Source organism: Heterocephalus glaber, unplaced genomic scaffold, assembly GCF_053883595.1.
Source record: "Heterocephalus glaber isolate CG9 unplaced genomic scaffold, H.glaber_assembly_v1.0 deba00001428, whole genome shotgun sequence".
Taxonomy (NCBI): Eukaryota; Metazoa; Chordata; class Mammalia; order Rodentia; family Bathyergidae; genus Heterocephalus; species Heterocephalus glaber.
The window spans coordinates 1,974,036-1,996,918 of record NW_028258293.1 but is presented as its reverse complement, the minus strand read 5'-3'; the positions used below and the strand labels follow the sequence as shown (position 1 = coordinate 1,996,918).

The following is a 22,883-nucleotide window of genomic DNA, read 5'->3' as shown; positions in this document are numbered from 1 at the left end:
AGAAGCACAGCATGTCAACATGGATGTAGACCACTATATAAGGTACATGAGAGAAGTATCTAAGCATGGTAGTAACCTAAGACTACCTCCTTTTTCTCTGTGTCCAGATTCAGCCTTGAGTCTAAAAAAACCTCAACAAAACTGCCTAACAAGAAAACACAATCTAGGGGCTGGAGATTTAGCTCAGTGGTGCTGTGCTGCCACCTGCCTTGCAAGCGCAAGGTCCTGAGTTCGATCCCTGGTACCAAAAAAACCCCCCAAAACCACAATCTAAAATGATAAGTCTAAAAGGTAAAACAAGGACTTTTAGTGGAAAACAAAATATAAAGCACTTCAGAGTAAACAAATAGGTCTTAAACATGGCAAAAAACCCACATTTAACATACATAACAAACTAGACTACATTAATGTCATGAATTTCTGTTCATCAAACACAGTATTAAGCGAGTGAAAAAGCAATAATCCAATACCCAATATACATATGAAAAATGCAACCCTATTAAAGCTGGACATATACATATTTATGACCAAGTAATTTTACTGCTAGATATACCGCCAAAGAAATATAGATATGTGTGCATGCATATGTATATATACACAGGGAGTGATCAATACATATGGTAAAGTGAAATGTTTAAACAAAAACATTTATTATTACAGTAAAAGACACATCGTAATCACCCTCAAATTACTCCCCCCTTCTTTGAACACAATTATCCCACTCTAACTCTATTTGCCACTTTCTAAGGCAGTTCTGGAAGTCCTCTTTCCTAAGGGTCTTTATGAAGCGTGATCAAAACTATAAGGAATGCTGCTGCTGGGTGCCATCTGAAGGAAACGCATGCTCATGAACAATCCTGGTGTGTCCTCATCCATCTATTCCCTGGATCTGACACCTCGCAACTTCTGGCTCTTCCTCAAAGTCAGAATAAGCATAAAAGTTAAATGCTTTGAATCAGTTTGGGACATCAGGGGAGCCAGGACAGTGCAACTAAGGACACCTAGGAAAGAGGACTCCAGAGCTGCTGCAGAAAGTGCTAAGGACCATGGTCTAAGTGTGTTTGAAGCAAGGGGGATTATTTTGAGGGGGATTTGTATGTCTTTTACTATAAAAATTTCAAAATAAGACTTCAGTATATATTTTTCAGTCACAACTTACATACATCAAGAGATATATACTAGAACATTCATAGTTGTGATATATTCACTTAATGGAGTGAGACAATGAGAATAAATTACAACTACCTGCAATATTCTGGATGACACTCGAGATATAATGTTGACCAAAAAAATCTGACACAAAAAACCTGTACTATCTAAAATACACAAGCAAGCAAGCTACTTTCTGCTCTGAAAAGTCAGGGTAGGGTCATTACCTCGCGAAGAGAGGGGAGTGGAGGGGCACAGCCAGGCAGGCATCTGCTGGACACTCACTCGCTCTGTGCTGTTTGCTAGCGTGTTGTCTGGTTTGTGAGACTCTTGTGCTTCTCACTACATACAGCTTTCTTTTAAAAAGGCAGTGTTACACACAAACACGAAATGGCAGTCAAAAATCTGTGTTGTCAGAAATTTAGGGACAAGTGCCATGCATACAATCTAAATGAAAAAACAGAGGTCTTATAATGCCTACTTGAACAATCAAATCTTCAAACTAGCTAGGTAAGTTCTGGGCTCATATAAACGGGGAACAATGGTCATTTATTCCAATATCCCCCCGGCCCCCAGTATTTTCAGACATACTGAGTCTTTTTGTCAGGAGTGAGTGCTACTGCTATCACAGCAGCTTTTAAGATACTCCAGACCGAAGATGTGGCCTGACAGGGAAAACTGAAGCAGCACGAAGATCAGGCGGTATAAAGAACACTGTACACATGCTTGCCGTTCCCCACACCCTCAAATTTTATAAGCCTTTGCTAATCACGAAAGATTTCTTATAAGCTTTTGTTCTGCTTTTTCAGTAAAGTTAAGGAGAATGTAATTTACTCTTTTTTTTTTTGGAACTGGGGATTGAACTTGGGACCTTGTGCTTGCGAGGCAGGCGGCGGCAGCACTGAGCTAAATCCCCAGCCCCATATATAATTTACTCTTTAATATCAGTATTGCACAAACTAAATGACACTTCATAATAATCTGAAAATAAACAATGCACCTCATAGTACCCACTTAAAGTACCTTCTCTTATTTCTATGCTGGAATCAGTGCACAACTTCCGTTTTCCTCATACTGAGAAGATGCTTTAAGCTGAGAAAGATCATCCAAAGACTACAGAGTTCACTCTTCCTGTGTAACAATGATTTATTACCTCCTTACTATCTGCCAGGCTCTGGGCTAATGTTTACAGTAAACAACAACACCAAACCATTTTTAACAGTAACATCTCCACCTCTTCAAGAGGAAAACTCATCTCAAAGGAGCACAGTACATGCCTCCTCCACCGCCCGGACCTCACACAGGACCGAGACTTCCGCGCGCCTTCCTGACCTTCCTCCTGCCAAGAGAACCAACAGGAACACGCACTTCAACCCCCTTTACACAAGAAGTACTTTACTACACGCTGTTTCCAACTCTGAGTTTTTAAAGTATAACAGCCTGTGTGGGAAAGCTTTCCAGATCCCCACCTGGAGGGGACCCGTGTGTGCCCTCCCTGTTGACAGCTGTCGAGTCATGGCACAGCTCGGTCCCTGGACAGCGGCACCTCACTGACACAGACGGAGCCATGGAGTCAAGTCCTGGATCGGCTGGTGTGTAAGTGCACAAGCATACCGGATGCAGTTCCCAGGACCCACACTGGGACAAGGGTGTGCGTCAGTGTCTCCAGAAGTTGCCATTTCCTCGGCACTTTCCCCTCGGCCACCTCTGCCACCTCCTGCACAGAATCACTCCCTTTCCTTGAGTCGGCTCCTAAGGCGGTTTAAAGATGACCTCACGGGAGTAAAGTACATGAAGCTCCTTGTTCATTTTTCCCAAATACATCTGTAAAATCTGCTGGTTTATTAGGTTTAAAAGCACATGAATTTTCAAATTTGACTCTTACCAACACAGTAAATACAGTGCTGGGACAGCAACTATTTTTCTTTCCGTATCTCTTGGGCCTAAAATTAAACATATTCCCTATTCTAGATTTTTCTAAAAATTCACTTTAATACTTTATAATTAGATATGCAATCAAAAAAGGGTTTCACTTTCAAATGTTTTCCTGAAAATTTATGTTTGCATAAAAATAAATCTGTGTTACTTCTATATTTCCCTTATAATTTCAAATGTACTTTAATCTTTATGACCACCAATTTTACTAGGCAATGTCACCTAAAACATTTTTATTTCCATTCTTGCCCTAAAAAATAATTAGAAAATGAACACAGAAGTCTGTTGGACTTCCTATTTGAAAAAAAATCCTGAAGTGTTTTCAGTTTCAATTTCATTATAACTGGTTTATACGTAAACATATAAATGTTCATTTGTATTCCTCAAATAAGGACACACCAGTATGTATACAATCTATTTTGTATTTCAGTAATTTAAAAATCAGTTATGAGACCATCTCAATGCTCCAAAATGAAGAGAATAGACTAGCTGCTGACTCCAAAATACATTTTTAAAAACTGCTACATATTCTATGCTCCCAGTCAAGAGACAGGATGGAAGCCTTTCTTCAACTTTCACCGAAGCAGCTTTCACCCTAAGTCAGGAGAATACCCTGACAATACATTGACCGCAAAAGGCAAGAATTATCAAAGAAAGAGAAGATAAAACAAAACAAAAAACACATCACAAGTAGCACCTTGGGTAAAATCTTCTTAGCTTAAAACAATTTAGCAGAAAACAATCTGACAAGAGATAATGGTTCCTGACAAAAATCACTTTATTTTAATTATGTAAGATGATGGACATTCACCATGACAACATTGAGCCATTAAAAAAACAAACTCTGAAATGTATTCTGTTTGAGAAAACAGAGATGTGAATTTTATATTTTAGAAAAATATTCATATAAAACAAATTAGGCACATAAAAAGTAAGATTCCATTACCCAGAAAAATAACAGAGGACAAATGTACCATTTAACACCCCAGTCCGTGAGGAAATACCCAAAGGAAACTTTCTCCCTTAAAATTAGCGTATACTGATATGGCTGCTTCGGAAGGCGAGCTGGATGCAGTGCACTAACATCCTGGGGCTGTAAAGATACAACTCCTGGGCTAAGCCAGTTCTTGTTTAACAGCTGAAAGAGTATCTGTAATTTCTGAAAGGTCTTCAGGCAAACTTCCAGTGAAGTAACTGGAACACTTAAGAAAATATCCTGATCTCACTTTATTCACTCTGAATCAAGACTGCCAACTTGACAGGTGGGTCTGGTTCTGGCTCCAACTTGCCATCCGCCGGCAGGTCACTCGATCTCTTTAGTGCTGTTTCGCCATCAATGAAGTGGAGAGCTTGTCAGAAGCGCAAGCTGCTAGTGACCTGCTAGTGAATGGGACGAGTGTGCCAAAGAAAGGACACAGTTATCTCACAAGACCCTCTGCCACAATCTGTACTGCTCTACATCCATCCATCTGTAGTCTAAACCATCCCTGTTTACATGCTACTCTACCACATACTTAAAAGTCTGGAGTACTAAAAGAGATTATAATCACTTCAGAATCTTTCCCGACATTCAATATTAGGTACTGTCAAGATACTGTATAACAAACTGATTATGTAGTCATTTAAATGTACTTAAAATAGCACTGTATCCAATTATCTTGTGCTATTAAATATTTTCCTACCTGAAAATAGATAACTGGTCATTTGACAGATTAAAAAAAATGGCCTGTAACCAGGATATTTTTAAAAGAATATTCATAGCAACACCGTTTATAATAGCCAAACAGCAGACACAACCCAATTATCCACCAACTGTGGAATGACCATGCAACTACATAGATGACTCTTTGAAATATAATGCTGAGGAAGAAAATACATAACAATTCCACAAAGGAACCAGAGACAAGATGCAAACATACAGCTCAGGAGCACAGATGAAAGTGATAAAATTATATAAATTATTACCACAGAAAGCAGAATATTGGTTATACTGAAGAAAAGGGCAAACTTCTGAGATGCCCATGATACTCTGAATGTTTACCATACAATTATTACATAATTACTCATTATATTACACATTTCTATATATTTTATAAGTACATTTTCTGAAATAGTAATATGTTCTTGTCCAGCACACAGAAATTTCTTCTCTTTTTGCTAATAATAATTTTATTTTCTTGCTCTATATTTGCTTTTATTGTAATATTTTAAAACAAAGAAATAAGTTACAGTGATTAATTCTCCAAACCCTAATTAAGAATGGATTTCATATGACTGGGTATGGTGGTGCAGTTAACCTCAGCTACTCATGAGGCTAGCAACTGGAGTATTAAAAGTTAGAGGCCAGCCTGGGCAACTTGGTGAGACTATGTCTCAAAATTCAAAGAAAAAAACAAAAAGGTGGCAGTGGTGGAACACTTGCCTACCATGCACAAGGCCCTGGGTTCAACTCCTAGGACTGCAAGCAAAGGGGAAAGAAACTACCACCACCAACAACAAAACCAGGCCTTTAAAGGTTACAAGATCAACTATCCCGCTTAATCTTAGCTTGTTTGCTCAATGTTATATCTGTAAGTTTTTCTTCTTTCCAAAAACATGTATATTTATGTATAATAAATTCTAAATTATATCCCAATAATGTTTTGTAGTCTGCTAGTTTAGCCTGAGGGTAGGAAGAAGGACATTTTTATCTCTCACACTTTAAAAAATTAATTCTGGTGCACTTGTGTATATACACAATATGAGAATCCATGGCAGGTCGGTCAGTGCACACTCAGTGTCACTCTGGGTCAAGGTATGGCTCACTGTATGTACTAGAAGACATGATCACTGGACTATGGGGTGGGCATACAAAATAAGTTAGATCTAAAGTCCACTGTATAGAATGTAATACGGGTTAATTCATTGAAAACAGATGCAACATGACCTAATTTCAATTTTACCGAGGCAGTTTTAAATATTTCCTTTGGAACAACAGAGTCGCAGGGAGACAAAAATGTCATCATTATAATAGTAAACTGAGTTCACTACCAAAACATACACAGAATGAGGGAATCCTAAAAGGCCCACCACCTACAAGTTCCTTCAGTGTGCATCTGCTGTACCTTTGTGTGTGTGTGTGTGGGGGGGTGCTGGGGATCTCAGGGCCTCATGTACGTTAGGCATGTGCTCTACCACTGAGTTACATCCCAGCCCCAGACCACAACTATTTACATGCCACCAAGTAGAAAGAGACGGTGAGATCTGGAACAAGACATCAGGACTATAAGCACTCTCAGTGGGCTCTTCACTATCAACATGATGGCATTGTACAGTACTATGACCAGTACTTCTGCTAGATACTGCTTTGCTGTGAATGTAGCCAAGGCTTCCTCTCCTTAATGGGTCAAGCTAACCAGTTCTTTGCTCATCCACTAAGTGCCAATCTTAGAAAATGACAGTGTGTCCAGAAGGGAGCAGCATCACAACAGCCATGAGTCCTAACTTGAGCATGAAATCAACAGAAGAAAAAGGACGTTAGGGGCCGGGGATTTAGCTCAGTGGTTCCGGAGCCTGCCTCACAAGCGCAAGGTCCCGAGTTCGATCCCCGGTACCAAAAAAAAAAAAAGAATAACCAGGCACTAAAAGGATGTAAAAGCTTACTTACCATAGGTCTGTTCCACAACACACTCAATTTTCAAGGGTGCCTTCAGGGCTTCCAGAAAAAAATCTAAAGCACACATGGGTCATCCATGGCTTCAGGACCCTAAGGCAGGAAATCAAAGTTATATCAGTAAAGACTTCTCTGGCCTAAGCTGAGCTGAATTAATATACACTAAGTGAATGTTTCTGTGTGTGCTGCTAAGACAAATCTTCCTCTTAGTGCGTCAACGGGATTCTGAACTTGCATATTCAATGATACTATATCAAAACAAAAAAGGGAAAAACTCCCATGAATTTTAAAGTCCTTTATCTACCACGGAATGTAAAAGAAAGAAACTGGGTGACATAACAGATAATAAAATCTCAATCTACCTAAAAAGAACTGTGGTCAAAGAATTAAAGAAGTTGATAGCAGTTCGGTTTGTGTTTACATGTGGTGTTTCAGCATCTACAACAAAAACCAAATTTCTGCTTTCAAAAGGTAACATATGAACACTCACCTTTATATCTTTACATAACTGCAGAAATCTTACATAACATATAATGTGACAATATAGTACATATTTATGTGAAATTTAATGAATAAAATGTAAGGTAATTCCTACAATTTTCTTCTAGCAAAGTGACACAAGCAGCTTGCCTTGAGTCAGTTTATCGGGACTAAAATGATGGTTATCACTAATCTGACCGAGGCTGAAACAAAGCGCCATGCTTCGCTCTCCCTTTCAACAGGAAGCTATTTACCCCTCTCTTTCTCATCTTTTTCTTTCCTTAGAGTCTTCCTCTTATCCTATCTCTGGCCTTAGCTTTTGTAAATTCCACTTTTCTGATACTTCCTCCTTTCTACAAATCTTTTTTTTTTTTGGTACTGGGGATCGAACTCAGGTCCCTGTGCTTGCGCAGCAGGCAGTGAAACCGCTGAGCTAAATCCCCGGCCCCTCTACAAATCTTATTTTCTCTCTCTTTGGTAATGCCTTTCTACTTCAACTCCAATATCAGTTTTACTCGTATTCCTCCCTTTTTAATCCTACTGTTCTCCTTTATGTTTCCTATTTACTTAAAAGTGAGTTTTCTCCCTTAACAACCCACTTAAATACACCCTTTCATCTGTCCACAGTATTGTGTCTGACCTTAACAACCTCACCTGGCTGGAAGACTCAACTAAATATATTTCATACCACTTCTATTCATAAAAATATATGAGTTACTTCAGTATTTGAAAATCTAACTAAACATCTGAGAGTTGATCTTGAACCACTCAAAAAACTAAGACTCATTCTATTCAATTGGAGACTACCTCTATTAATAAGGAGGAGATTTCAGATCTCACTATGTTGATGTGAAAAAATGCTGAGGAACAAATTTCAGGTCAGCAGAAATTTCAGGTGAGCAATGTGCACAGTACATCTGCATGAACAGAATAGCCTCAGTACTCCTGACTTCCCACGTATACCATCCAGTCCGAGAAAAGTGACTTCCCCACTCAGCACTAATATAAATACAAACACTAAGTATATTACTATCTTGTGAAATAATCTCATAAAAATAATCACTCATAAGCTTTGACATTTTTAAAATTTATAGATTATATAACATATTTATATAAACAATATAATTTCCTAAAAATCGGACTGCAGTGGGTTGCATCCTCCCCTCTCCTGTATAAATCCACACTCACCTGGAACCTTAGAATGTGGCAATATTTGAATGGTCTTTGAGGATGTAATTAACACAGTCACGACAGGCCACGATCGGTAGTGGCACATGCATGACTGTTCCATTGGATGGCTTTTTATTAATTTTACTTGTAAAATTTTATTCCTAGATCTGTTTGTACCCAGTGGTACAAGCCACCCGATGGCATAGTTATGCATACAAGCTGGCTCAAGCCACTGGGCATGTGTTAAGAGAAGGGCCAGCATGAACTCACCTAGATTACAGAGGGCCTAAACCCAACGAGAACGTCCTTGCCTGAGACAGAAAGGACACAAAGGGACACAGCAAAGAGGCTAACGTGAAAATGGAGGCAGTTTGGAGTTCTGCTGCCAAGAGGGACGGAGCAATCAGAAATTGAAGAGGCAAGGAATGAGTCTTCTCTAGAGTCTGAACATGGGCCTGCTGACATCATGATTTCAGATTTCTGACTCCAAAAGTATAAAAATAAAGTTCTCTTGTGTCAAGCAAGGAAGTTTGTGGTACTTGGCGTGGCAGTCCTAGGAGATGAACATAGACTATGGTAAAAGGAAGTGGGTGTTGCTCTGCCACCTGTATCCGAAAAGCCCTGCAACACCCTAAAAAGGCCACTGGTAGAAATAGAGACGTGCAGACAACTCTGAGGGCTTGGAAAGAAGTGGAGAGCAACACAAAAAAAGTCCTATTGCCTTAGAGAACATACCGTCAAAAGCAGAATGCTGGAAGAAACAGAAACATTCAAGGGCTGATGGTGAGGTCATAAGTGTAAGAGGAGAAACAATCTTGGCTCTAGGGTGACAGAAAACCTGGCTGGAGTGTGCTCTACTGTGAGGAGGGATGAACAACTGGTAAGCAAGGGACCTGGACATGTAGCTGAGGAAGTTTCCAAGAAAGTGTTATAAACCCAGCCTGGTCTCTCCTTGCTCCTTACAGTAAAATATGAGACAAACAGATGAACCGAGGTAGCAAAAGGTAATCAGCATGTTATGATTTTGAAAATTCTCAGACTACGTAGATCATAACAGATGCTAAAGCATACCCTGGAGAAATGGACGAGGGAGTGGGGAGCCAGTCTACTCATCACAGGCTACTCTGGCACAGTGGTACATGCCTGTAACCCCAGCACTGGGAGGATGAGGCATGAGGATGAAGAATTCAAGGCCTCCTTGGATTACATAGGAAGTTCAAGGCTATCGCTTCTCGGCCTTTTGGCTAAGATGAAGTGTAGGAAGTTCAAGGCTACCCTGGAATACATAACATGACCTTGCCTCAGAAAAACAAAAAACAAAAAACAAAAAAAAGAGGAGGGAGAAGAGTAGAAAGGAAAAAGGAAGAGAGTGGGCGGGGGAGGAAAAGAAGGATAAGGAGAAGGAAGAGAGGGAACGGGAAAGAGATGAGGTATGTGATTCATGGGCTCCATCAATCATCTCAGCAGAAGCCAAGAGCTCAGATGAAGTTACACAGGAAGGAGAGTGAATAACCCGGATTCCACAGATTCTCACGACACCTGAGAGACCCACAAGGGCTTTGAAAATGCTGCATCAGCAGAAACAGCGCCATCGTGTACTGAAGGACACCGAGGCTGGGTTAAATGAAAGGTTGCCAAAGTGTGGTATTATTTGGAAATACAGTCTCTGTAGATACAGTTAAGGATCAGGATGAAACTCTACTGGGGTAGTTGTGCCCTGCATCTAATGAGAACAGAGAAGGGCACACTGAGTCACAAAGAGGAGAGCAGTACAAGCATGGAACATAGTGAGACTGCAGGAAGGCACCCGACGCAAGGGTCCCCCAGGAGATATGCAAGAGGCATGCAGCAGTCTCTCCCGAAAAGCCTGAGAAAGGCATGGGACAGTCTCTTCTGCAGAGCCTCCAGAAAGAATGAACTCTACGGACATCTAAATTTGAGACTTCTGATTGCCATAACTGCAGGAAAAATATTCTGTTGTTTTAAGCCTCCATGTTTATGGTGATTCTATTATGACAGCAACCCTAGAAAACTAATACTGTAGACAGATCTAACTTCATTCATCATCATTTCTGGAATTAAATGAAATTATAGCTGTAAGATATAACACAAGAGAAAGACCATGCAATTGTGTGCATAAATTGTGTTCATGAAAAATGTCTGCACACCTCCCAACAAAGTAAAGCCCTGTATCAGTTACTTCACTGGTGAATTCTACCAAATAAGTAGAAAAGAATCATCACCAGTCCTTCTCAAAGTCTTCCAAAGCATTCAAGAGGTGGAAACACAAGCCAACTCATGCTATGAGGCTACATTATCAAATACTAAAGTTAACAAAGACACTACAAGAAAAAACTACAAACCAACATCCCTCATGACTACTGATGCAAAATACCAGCAAACCAGATTCAGCAGCATATTAAAAGGATTATACATCATAACCAAGCAGGATTTACTCAACATATGAAAGTCAATCAATACCATATGAAAAGTCCCAGGCCTCTCAACAGATGCAGAAGAGGAACTTGACAAAATTCAATTCATTTGACTCCTTGGGTCAAGGTACCTTTCATGAAAAAAAAATCACTCAACAATGTAAGAATAAAGTGAAACTTGCTCAAGTATAATAAGCAATACATGAAAACTCCACAGTTAATACATACTCCATGGTAAAAACCCGAAAACTTTTCCAAGATGAGGAACAAGGCAAAGATGTCCACTTTTGCTTGTTATACTCAATATAACATTGAACATTTATAGCCAGAGCAATTAGGCAAGAAAAGGAAATAAAAGGCATCCAAATCGGAAAGAAAAAAGTGAAATTATCTCTGTTTGCAGATCTTATACATCTTATATAGAAAACCCTAAAGAAGCACAAAACTATTAAAACAATTAATGCAACTAATCAGCAGGACATAAAGTCAATACGCAAAATCAGTTATGTTTTTACACACCAACAATGAACAATCTAAAAACGAAGTTAAAAAACAAAGACTTTTGTCATAGCATTAAAAAATGACATACAGTAGTAAGGGAAAAACAAAGTGAAAGCCTAGTATGTTGAAAACTACAAAATATTGCAGAAAGAAATTTTAAAAGACATAAATAAATGGAAAGCCATCTTTCTCAAAAACTGGAAGACTTAACATTCTTAAGGTGGTAACACTACCCAAAGGTGACAGAGAAGTTCAATGTAACGTCTATCAAATCCCAAAGATATGTTTTTTGCAAAATAGAAAACATAATTGTAATATTCAAAAGAATTGTCAAGGAACCTGAATGCTCAAAATACTCTTAAGAAGGGCTGGGGATTTAGCTCAGTGGTTCTGCCGCCTGCCTCGCAAGCTCAAGTTTGAGCCCCAGTATCAGAAAATAAATTAAAAAATAAAAAATACTCTTAAGAAAGTTGTAGGATCTACACTTCTTGATTTTAAAATTTAGTACAAAGTTACAGTAATCAAGATAATGTGATACTGTTGCCATGACAGATAGATAAATGGAACAGAATAAAGACCCTAGAAATATACCTTCGCATAATGGTGAAATGATTTTTAACAAGGGTGCCAGGACTATTCACTGGGGAAAAGACAGGAAAAGACAGTCTTTCTAACAATGCTGTTGAGAAAAGTAGGTATCAGTATGCAAAAGAATGAAGCTGTACCCTTATCTTACACTGTATATAAACATTTACTCAAAATGGTTCAAAAACCTAAATGTAAGAGCTAAAACGGAGGAAACAACATAGGGCAAAGATTCAGTGACACTGAATTTGGCAATGATTTCTTGGAGTTCACAAACAAAAGAGAACAACAGTTTAGAAGTCATCAAAATTAGTCTTATGAAAGCAACAACTCCAGCAGATACATACTTACATGCCAATGTTCATTGTGACATTATTCTCAATAGGCAAAGGGTAGAAACAATCCACATATCTATCAACTGATAAATGGATAAACAAAATATGGTGTACACATGCAGAATATAATTCACCCATAAAAAAGGAATGCAGGGCCGGGGATTTAGCTCAGTGCAAGGTCGTGAGTTCAATCCCCAGTACCAAAAGAAAAAAAAAAAAAGAATGTAATTTTGATACATAATACAAGATTAATGAACTAGGAAAAGCATTACCCTAAGCAAGAAACACTACGCAAATGTAATGAAAGAACAGATACTACATGAGGTACCTTATAAAGAACAAGTCACTGGCACAATGAAGCACAGTAAGACAAAGGTCACCAGGGTTGAGGTAGGGTAGACTGAGGCCTCACTGCGGCAGGTGGATCAAACGTTCTGCAAACTGGTGATGATCACACAACAAAGCACATATACTTCATGCCACTGTACACTTAATAGCTATTAAAATGGGGAATTGTATGTGTTTTCTGTCAAGCCAGCTCAGACCCAAATACGTCAATCAGGGAATGTAAAGCAGGCTACTGACGAGCTCTGCTTAATGGGGATGATGATCATCACAGGACAGCACCTCATTAGCTCTCCTGTGAGGAGATCCAAGGAATGTTAACAGAAAAAGGAAACGCCATTTGCTTGTTTTTTAAATTTAATCTTAGAATACAAAATGTACTATAAAATTCTTTTCAAGGTTGGGGGTGTAGCCCAGTGATACAGCACTTGCCTAACACTTGTGAGGCCCTAGGTTTGACTCTAGCACTGCAAAAAAGAAAAGAAAGTAAAATAAAATAAAATAAATTTATTTTCTACTCTTTCATTTTCATGCTGAGGAATAAAAACATAAAAAGTAAACAATATAAAATTAAAATCCTGACGATTTTTAAAGCATATATTTTTAAATTATGAAGGACCTTGCTTTAGTGCTGGACAACCCTAATAGAAAGTTTGTTAATCCGAACTGAACTTGAAATTTCTATGCTGTGGAGAGGCAAAAAATTCTAATTTCTTTCACAAGATTAAGACAGGTATCACGGATTTCAGGGTCGTTTGCTATTGGGCTAAGTGGGTCTCACTATCCCAGGCGGTTTCAGGTCACATTTTCTCACCGCAGCAAGCACTCTGAATCCATTCCCACTGTAAGAAGCCAAATATGTCCTATTTTATGTTAATATCCACAAATGGTAAGTGAAGGTTTAGCTTAAGGAGGGAGGGTACTAAGGTCCACTTCGGCCTGGGGAGCAGCAGGGAGGAGGACAGGGACTTTCGAGCCAGCCCAGCTGCTCTGTGAATCCCAGTCCTACCACTATAAACCTGGTGACTTATCCCTGACGCGGTCACAGTCCCTTCAAAAACTACACTGAAACAACGGTGCATTAAAAAATAACACAGAAGCGCGACGAGCATAAAACACACTAGACTGTGAAGCTGCTAGAAGGGAGAGCACGGGAATTAGCCAGTGAGGCGGAGGGCAGAGGGCTGAGAACACACACAGGCACATGGGCCAACCTTCCAGCCGCAGTGTACTTCTTCAGGCCAAGGTCAAAACGTGTCTTTCTTTTCATACTTTTAAGTGGCTGACAGCACTGACACGGCAAACTGCATGAACAACTCCCCCGTCGGCACCGTAAACGCGGTGCTATGCCAGCCAAGCTCATTTCTCAGCGCCGTGGAGGCCGCGTTCCCACCGCAGAGCCAGCACTTGCAAACAGCTTACTGCCTGCCAAGCCTCAGATACATACGACCTGGCCCCAGCAAAGGATGCCAGCCCTGCCCAAGCACAAACCGTGCTCATGGTGTGGGGAAGATGGGACCCTTCTTCCTGCGGCTCCGAGTCCTGGTCTGAATGGGGCGTCGGAGGACAAGCCTCTCAGAGATGTTATCTGCCTGAAGGAATCTGCCCTCCAAAGTACAGAGACTGGAAGGCCAGGATGGGGTTCTCCTTGTTTGGCTCCCTTGTGTATCCACTTGGAAACAAGGAATACCAATAAACTAGTTCTGTGGACTTACAAAAAGTCCCTGTCAGTCCTCTTTCCATTTAGGGTGTGGATTTGCTGGGAAAACAATGGAGAGAAGCCTATTCTAGCTTCCCTTAACACTCAACAGGCCATTCATCTACCAACGTGAACGGACAACCAAGGATCTCTGACAGTGATGGAAAACACAAGCAGAAAAAAGAACGCCGAGAAAACCACAAAAGGCAACCCTAACAAAATGACAGGTAATTCTGGGAAGGGGTGGGGACACAGAAAAGGACTCTATTAAATACCTTCCTAGGTTTGGGAAAGACATAGCATCTAAAAGACCATGTGGAAGAACAGAATGAAAAGAACAGAGTTTAAAGAAATCAACCCCCCACCTCCCCACACAAAAGATCAAAAAGCTGGAAGAACTGAAGAAACAGAGAACAGCCCACAGGGCAAAAAAGTTACAGAAAAGGACAGAACTCTCTCCTCTCTAGACCCCAACCCTGCCCACTCGACCCACGCACGAAGGGAGGGAGACCTGCCCAGAGCCCAGCAAGCTCTGTTTAGTAGACCTGGTCTTACGGGCAATCATGCTTATTTGTGTGCATTTCCTCTCTGACTGCTTTGTGCTAAAAAGCAGAAGGTGAGTAATTGACCAATATAGAACACAAAGCCTAAAATATTTACTATTTGATCTTCTATAGAAAAACATTTGTCAAAAACCTCTTTAAATATGGTACTAGAGATTGAACCCAGGGCTTTTGCACTCAGCTATATCCACAGCCCTTTCTTACTACTTTGAGACAGGGTTTCACTGAGGTCTTAAATTTCCAGGCTGAGCTGGAACTTCTGATCCTCTGGCCTCAGCCTCCTAGAGTGCTGAGATTACAGGCATGTGCCACCATGCCTGACAAAAATAGAACATTTATTTTTTTGTTTTTTGGTACCAGGGATCGAACTTGGGACCTTGTGCTGGTGAGGCAGGCCGCGGAACCACTGAGCTAAATCCCAGCCCCTAAAATAGAACTTTAAAAAAATTATCCTTCAAAATTAATCGGACAGAAAAGACATGAATCAAGAAAAAAAAAATCAAAGACATAGACTTACAAATAAAAGCCTGAATATCCCTGCAAATTGGGAAGGGATTATAAGGGAATCCAATGTCGAGAATGCAATTAATACTGCCAAATTTGAAAACGCTAATTTAAAAGTTTCCAGTCCTAAAAAACACAAATCAGAGAGTTACAGTATACAGAAGAGTCATGAATAATTTTTTTAAAAAACTGTGTCACAGATGACTCCAATTCAGTTCTGAGTTATTTCTGTGGACACGTTTACTTGACAAATCTTCTCGAACTGAAATATGTCCAGATGTTTGACATATTTACCTTATTACACTAATCATTCCATGATATAAGTACACAATGGTTTTAGATTTTAAGGCCCACAATCTTCTCTTTAAAATCCATTAAAATCAGAATGCATGTAAGTACTCATTTGCCTTAAATATAATTCAGTATTTTAGCATTCTCATAAGTATCCTGAATAATCCATTATGATATTAGAAAACATTATGAATGAAGACGAAACAGACTGTTAAAAGTGCTTAGAAAAAAAAAAGGCCGGGGATTTAGCTCAGTGGTGCCGCCACCTGCCTCACAAGCACAAGGTCCCGAGTTCGATCCCCAGTACCAAAAAAAAGAAAAAAAAAAAGGTGCTTAGAGAAAATCACATCTTAACTACAGTCTATTAGAAAAGAAGAAGGGTGGGAAACCAATGAATTAAGCTTTTATTGAAAAGAGGGAACAGCCATGGCCTCAGCAAATAAAAACCAAGGAATGTGGAGGGAAATAAATAATAAAGATAGGAGCAGCAATTAATGAAATAGAAAGTAAATATAAAACTGAAGAAAAACAACACTGCCAAGTTAATTTTTTAAAAAACTAATAGAAATGAAAAATGCCCAGCAAAACAAACAATGAAGAAGAAAAATAAACACACATCACCAATATCAGCAATTAAAAGTAATTATTGTAAAGGGAGAAATCACTAGAGTCACAAAAAAGGCAGTAAGAACTGCTTCTAGTGTAGACAGGAGCAAACATACTGGAAAAGTCAAGTCAGAAGAAGTCCACCAGATAAAAAATCTGGACAAAGTACAAGTGACAAGCAAGTGAAGGAAGGTCCAAGAGACTGAGTGGAAGCAGAAGGCTGTGTCAGGCAGTTACAAAAGCAGAGAACACAGGGCGAGGTCCAGTGTTCAGCACGTTCAGTACAGCTAAGTTCTAGAAGAAAAGAAGCCAACTCCCTAACAAGCCTGAAGAGCCACAGATATATCTGCGAAACGAGAATCGAGAGAGAAATCGGCCGCTTACACAGGGCTTCATGGAAGAGATGAGGCAACAGAACAGGACAGACCCTCATTCCCGTGGGGCGTGAGGCTCAGGACCCTCACAGAAGGAGACAAGAGACCTTTCGCCAGCCCTACCACAGACACAGGAACATGACTGTCACAGCCTCCAGGTGAGCAGCAGGCCTTTTAGCAGAGTCACAGTCCCCTTCTGGACCCTGGAGCAGGCACACCTGGCCCCGAGTGCTGCCTCTGAGAGGTGACATCAGAGTGTACTCTGACTGAAACAGAAAGACAAGGACCCGAGAGGCAGGCCACAGACTGACAGAAGACACTTGCAATGCATTTACTTCAAAATGGGCTTTTACTGAAAATATTAAAAGAACTCTTACAAATTCACAGAGGAAAAAAAAATCCAGTTTTCAAAAATTAGCAAAGTCATGGACAGATCCTTCATCAAAGAGGACCCCCAAATGGCCAATAAACATCTGAGCAAGGGCTCAAGTTCATCCGTCAAATTCTAGGCCATCTGCACTTCAAGGCTCCATGAACAGTGAGCACGATGAGGGTGCTCAGTGCTGCTCAGGACTGAGTGCAGCAGGAGTTCTCCAAGCCTAGCAGTAAGAGTGTACGCTGGTACAGTTGTGCTACAAAAGCAGTGGGCCACAAACGAGAAACAGCCAAATCTCCTTCAATGAGATACATTAACATAATACTATGCAGCAATAAATCATCCATAACGATACACTTTAAACACAGCATTCATCAAAAGAAGTCAATGCCAAGAATATACACTGTTTGGCTTTACTTATATAAAGTAGGAAACAGGCAAAACACTGTGATGCTAGAACTCAAGCTCTGGTTTCCTTAGGTGAATACAGTGACAGGCAGAGGCAGACAAAGATTACCGAGGTCCTTACCTTACAGGTAAGGTGCAGGCATGACCTTGACCTTCATTCCTCCAAAGGTGCTGCCAGAATCCCAGCAGGGCCAGTAGTGAGCCTCCAGTCTCTCAGGCAATTTACCTGCCCAGACACAACTGTAATACCGACCCCAGGGCTGCGGGAGCCACTGCAAACCTGACAGAAGGGGAGCCCATTTGCATCATGGGGTGGCTGCTTACTACAGCCACTGCATGCTCTCTGGTACACCTTAAACTGGTTGCTGGCAGGGAAGGGTGCCCGATGTCCATCTGAGGGCGTGAGGCAGAGGGCCCACAGGCATTCAGAGGACAGTCAGGATGGTTGTGGTGCTGCACGCCCATAATCCAGCACTCTGGAAAACTGACTCAGGACAATTGCAAGTTCCAGCCCAGCCTGGGCAACAGTTTAGTGAGACTGTCTCAAAACTAAAGATAAAAGGGGCTGGAATATAGCTCAGTGCAAAGGCCCTGGTTTCAGTCCCCAAGACAATGATGAAAAGTAAAATATGTGATGAGGGTTCTAGAGATCACAGATGTGACCTGGGCTATGGCTATAAATAGTAACTGGAATGGGGGAGGGGGGAGTGAAGGAAAGCAGATGATGGAATGAAAGAGAAAAATGGTCTTATGAGATCTAAGATTTAATGGCACAAAGGAGGAGAAAAGCCCTTCCTGTTAGCCACTGAATGACCCCGCCTTTCAAATACTGATCTCTCTGCTGAAGCCTGGAGTCCTCCTCTTAGTCAGACCTTGGTACTCCACTGCCCTCAAACTCATCGGACTCTGTTTGGTTCTGGTTGGCGTCCACTGCTTCAGGACTACCTACTCCTAGTTCGGAACTCACTGTGCCTCCAGGAAGCAGTTAACAAGCACCAAGGCACCACTGTCCCTCATTCATGGCCTTCTGAATCTCTCCTCAGTCTTCCCGTTCTCTCCCTCAACGACGAAAGCACAACCAATAGCCTTTCTCATCATCCGCTTCCCTTCACAGCAGATCTTTCTAAAATGCACAATGTTCTACTTCCATGGGGTATTACACTTCCCCTGCCATTCTCATCTAAACACAATTACAGTATTTCACTTTTAAATTGACTACTCCAGAAAAATCTACCTTAGCAGTTATAACATAAACCTTCATTATTAACTGAACACTTTCCAGTCCTTATTTTACTTTATTTTCCTCTGCCCAACTTTTAAATGTTGCTGTTCCCCAGTTTATTTGTGGTTCTTTTTCTTATAAAATATGCATTTCCTTAGGGATCAACTGCCAGTATGTGTTTAATAATTTCAAATCTGAACCATTTAACTTGCATACTCCATGAGTACTGTATCTCAAATTAAACATGTTTATAACAGATTAAAAAACCTCAATTTATGACCCCTTCCCCCAAAACAACCAACATCACAACTACTCAGTTCTGCTTTTCCTCCTTTATTCTCTGTCTTCCATAATCTACCAAGCTGCTCTAGGTGGAATCTTACCAGTTACCTTTGGTTCACCCCCTATCTTCCCTTGGTCACGTCAATTCCACCCCTGGTGATCTTTTCTTACATGTAATTTTATTGGTATATTTTAGGTATACAATATAATGATATTCATTACTGGAGATTTGTACCTTTACATAATATATCTTGATTCTTATTTTTTCCCCATTGGTAATGATCTTTTCATTCACCCTGCTCTCTTTGTCCCAGTTCCAGGTAGGGCCACTCATTTTCTTCTAGCATGTTTAGCCATTCCCTTCATAAGGATCAAAAAAATCAGTCATTCTTTTACAGCGTTTTAATGATTCTCATTTTTCACTGTCCTCAAGGGGAAAACCAAATCCATCAGCCCTTTGCCTAACTTCTGCAGTGTCCTCTTCTCTTAACCCTCCTTTGTAGAGCTAGCGACGCAGGCCAGGGCAGAGCGCTTGCCTACTGTGTCCAGGGTCCTAGGCTCAATCCCAAGTTCTGCACACGTATTTGAAAATCCACTCATAGAAATCATAGGAGCGACTCACACAGAAGCACGGACACAGATTTTTTGAAGAAAAAAATCTGACACCTCATTCTTTTTACTATTCTATCTTCTGCACACCCTGTCAAACTCAGGCTCAGCTGAGAAACTCAGCAAAGCTCCTCTCTCACTGGAGTCAGGAGGCCACACTAGGCCTCTGCAGCACTCCCAGCATGCTGTATCTGCCCATGTACCTGCTGTCTCTCCCATCCGTGAAAGCAAGTAGCAGAGACTAAATATTTTTCTCCTGTAACCCGAGCTCTTAGAACGCGTTTTGGCACACCTGAACATAAGCCATTCTAACTTTTCCCTCCCATGAATTCTTTATTCCAATGTTTCATACTGAGTTTTACTATAATTTGGCACACAATTATATGTAATCATTTGGCAGCAAAAGTTTTGTTTTTGTTAAAAAAAAACCACAGAGATTAAAGAAATATACGCCATAATAGTGCTATACCAGACCTATACCCTAATTTCATGAACACCTTGCTAGGTATGTCATGCTTCCTGAATTACATGAGCTGTAAAATAACTCTTCTAGTAGCAAGGTAAATGAACCATCACTTATCATGGCCTGGAGAAAACAAAGAGGTAACATAAATACAGTAGGAACTAAGAAAATCTATAGTACAGCAACTTATAAATTTAACTATCTGTAATATTTCAAAGTCTTGGCAAAAATATTCAAGAAGCTTCTATTTGATACTGGAGAATTTATCACTTTTTCTTTTGGTCGCCCTAGTGCTTATATACTACACTACAAAATTAGCCTCGACTATTTAATGTTTTCCGTTTAAGTGCAACAAATATGGTTTTCTATGTCTAAAATGACGAGATATATCTAAGCAGATGTTAATCACTCAACAGTTATGAGTAATTTACACTAAAGATTTATACTGATGAAAGCTGTGAAATGAAAGCAACATTGATCAAAGTTTTCTAGTTGACAGATTCCTAACCAGCAATGTATTTTTTTCTGAATATAATTCATAAAAGGAAAAAACAAAACAAAACCCAAAACTCCAGTCATTATTTAGCAATACTAATTTCAATTTATCAAACAGAATCAGTCAAAAGTTTCAACAGGTCAGACATTTAAAACAATTTGATGCAAGAATTCCAATGAGGGATATATTTAAAAGGTATTATTACCAGGGCACAATGCGATGTACCTGTAGTTACAGATACTTGGGAGGCTGAGGCAGGATGATCGCTTAAGTCAGAGCTAGAGGCCAGCTTGGGAAACACAGTAGCAACCCCTTGTTTCTCAATCAAACAATTAACTACAAAGTATCACTGTCAAAGTCAACAGTAAAGTAGTGGTGCAGGCAAGATCTGGGAGTCCTTTTTAGTTCAGACATCTGTCAATCACGAAAGCATTTAAAAATAACTTACCGGGGCGGGGATTTAGCTCAGTGGTTCTGCCGCCTGTCTCACAAGCGCAGGGACCCGAGTTCAATCCCCAGTACCAAAATAATAATAATAATAGTAATAATAATAATAATAATAATAATAAAAAAATAAAAATAACTTACCCATCCCCCTCCCAATTCAGGTTTGAAAAAATATTTAAATCCAAAACACAGCTGTAAACTACGTTTTTTCCGTGCACAAGATTCATATTATAGTGAGGAAGCTTTCGATTCAGAGTGCACAAATATCTAAGTACGCACACATCTAACTTCTTTTATGTTTCTTTTTGGGGGAGACCGAAAGTGTTTTGTTGTTGGCAGCTGGTTTAACAGCCAAGGACGATAAGTGCGTGGGCAAGGTGGCCAGAGGAACAGGGTCCTGCGCACGCCGAGGCCAGGCGCCCGACCGACCCGCCGAGCTCGGAGGCGGCGGAGCCCTGCACAGGGCCGTCCCGCGCGCCTGCCTCCGGCCCCATCCCGCCCGCCGCCGCTCCGCAAGCAGCTCCTCAGGGCCGCAGCCCCGACCTCGGAGCCGCGCCATCTCCGGAGACGGGAAGGGGAGCGGCTTCTCGGGCCCAGAAGAGGCACCGGGCCTCTCTCTCCGGGGCAGGGAGGCAAGCTCGCGGGGCTCTCGCCAGACCCTTCAGGGCTCTCCGCTCCGCCCGCCTTCCTGAAACCCGCCGCGAACGAAGGCTCTCGAGGTTGAAGGATCACGGGAGGCTCATACCCACCTCCAGCCCGAAAGGACCCCGGAAGGCCCAGCTCAGCCCAGACTCCAGGGGCGGCTCTCACCTGCGCCCTGCAAAAGACTTTCGTCCTTACGTAGTGCGCACCTTTCAATAATACTTCTTGCGATTGGTAGGCTCGGGAAGAAAGTCTCAGCTCTACTGGCTACGGGAAGGAGAGGAGACGGGACTTTGGCCCGGGCTCTGATTGGCCGGCTACTCTCATTCCCAGACTTCCTATTGGGTACTCACGGGACGCTCCAAGATGGCGGCAGCGGCTAAGGCAACCTGCGGTGCTGGCGCCAGGAGTCCTGGGTCTGTGGCGGCAGCGGCCGACAGAAGCAGTGCCACCAGCTTCCAGAGGAGGGGTCCCAGGGCCGGCGGTGCCGATGGCAGAGGCCCTCGCCTGGTGTCCGTTGCGGGCACGCGGCCGTCGGTGCGGAATGGACAGCTGCTGGTTTCCACCGGGCTCCCGGCCCTGGACCAGCTCTTAGGTCGGTTCAGACGGAGATCTGGGTCCCCCGAGGGAGGGGAGCGGCCTGGGCCGCACACCTCGCTGGGCCGTGCGGGAGGAAGGGCGGCCGCGTGCAGCCGCGGAGCTGTGCGCTGCACGGGTTCTGCGCCGGCCGGGCAGCCTACTTCACCCTCCGCGCTTCCTAGTGGGAGGGAACCGCTGATCAGGCGAAAGGCCTGGCTTCTCCTAGGACTCCCGCCCGTCTCCGAGTCCACCTCCTACCAGCCCCAGGCAGCTCACGCCTGGGCCAACCTACAAAAGTTTTTATCATTGGCCAGAAAGGCATCGTTAGAAAAGGCTACAAAAAAGCATTTTGCCCCTTTCATCGCCATGCTGTTTAACTTCTGAGATTGTAAAACAAACCATGTTGGCTCAAAGAGTCTGGGTGTATTGAGGCAAAGTACTAGTTGAAGCCTGTCCTGGGTAGTCAACCCCATCTGCGTTAAGTGTGTATGTGTGCGTGCGTGTGTTTGGTATTTTTTTTCCATGTACAGCCTGCTTCCTGGAGATGATCGCTGCTACCCACCAAATGACAAGTTTAAATTTAATCTATACCGTAATGAGAAAAAGAAACCCAGTTCTTAGGCTGTCTCTGGAATTTTTCATGAGACGCTTATTGAAAAATATGCTTGTTGCCTAACTGTTCTATTGAAAGGCTGATCAGATTAGATTGGTTGGACAGAGCTGCTGTGTTAATAA

General features: G+C 41.6%; 2 protein-coding genes across 37 annotated transcripts in view; one reads left to right on the top strand and one right to left on the bottom strand.

Moving 5' to 3' along the window:
• The window catches only part of Immp1l (inner mitochondrial membrane peptidase subunit 1), a 58,357-nt gene extending 36,506 nt beyond the window's left edge, over window positions 1–21,851 (bottom strand). For 14 of the 21 annotated variants that reach the window (XR_015451327.1, XM_087211218.1, XM_021263966.2 and 11 more), the window contains exons 1-2: window positions 21,677–21,823; window positions 6,731–6,829 (exon numbers count right to left, since the gene is read on the bottom strand). Coding sequence is in view for 2 of the 21 variants with exons in the window: in XM_013074600.3 (XP_012930054.2) it covers window positions 6,731–6,733 (3 nt within the window). In the remaining 19 variants the exon portion in view is untranslated. Of the gene's footprint in view, window positions 1–6,730; window positions 6,830–21,676 lie in introns of all 21 variants that reach the window. The other 7 variants (XM_021263970.2, XM_021263968.2, XM_021263972.2 and 4 more) reach the window with 1 other exon arrangement.
• Window positions 21,852–21,904: 53 nt separating this feature from the next.
• Elp4 (elongator acetyltransferase complex subunit 4) overlaps window positions 21,905–22,883 on the top strand; it is a 193,394-nt gene continuing 192,415 nt past the window's right edge. For 13 of the 16 annotated variants that reach the window (XR_015451326.1, XR_015451325.1, XR_015451323.1 and 10 more), the window contains exon 1: window positions 21,905–22,164. Coding sequence is in view for 12 of the 16 variants with exons in the window: in XM_087211214.1 (XP_087067340.1) it covers window positions 21,936–22,164 (229 nt within the window). In the remaining 4 variants the exon portion in view is untranslated. The remainder of the gene's footprint in view (window positions 22,165–22,883) is intronic. The other 3 variants (XM_087211207.1, XM_087211212.1, XM_087211209.1) reach the window with 1 other exon arrangement.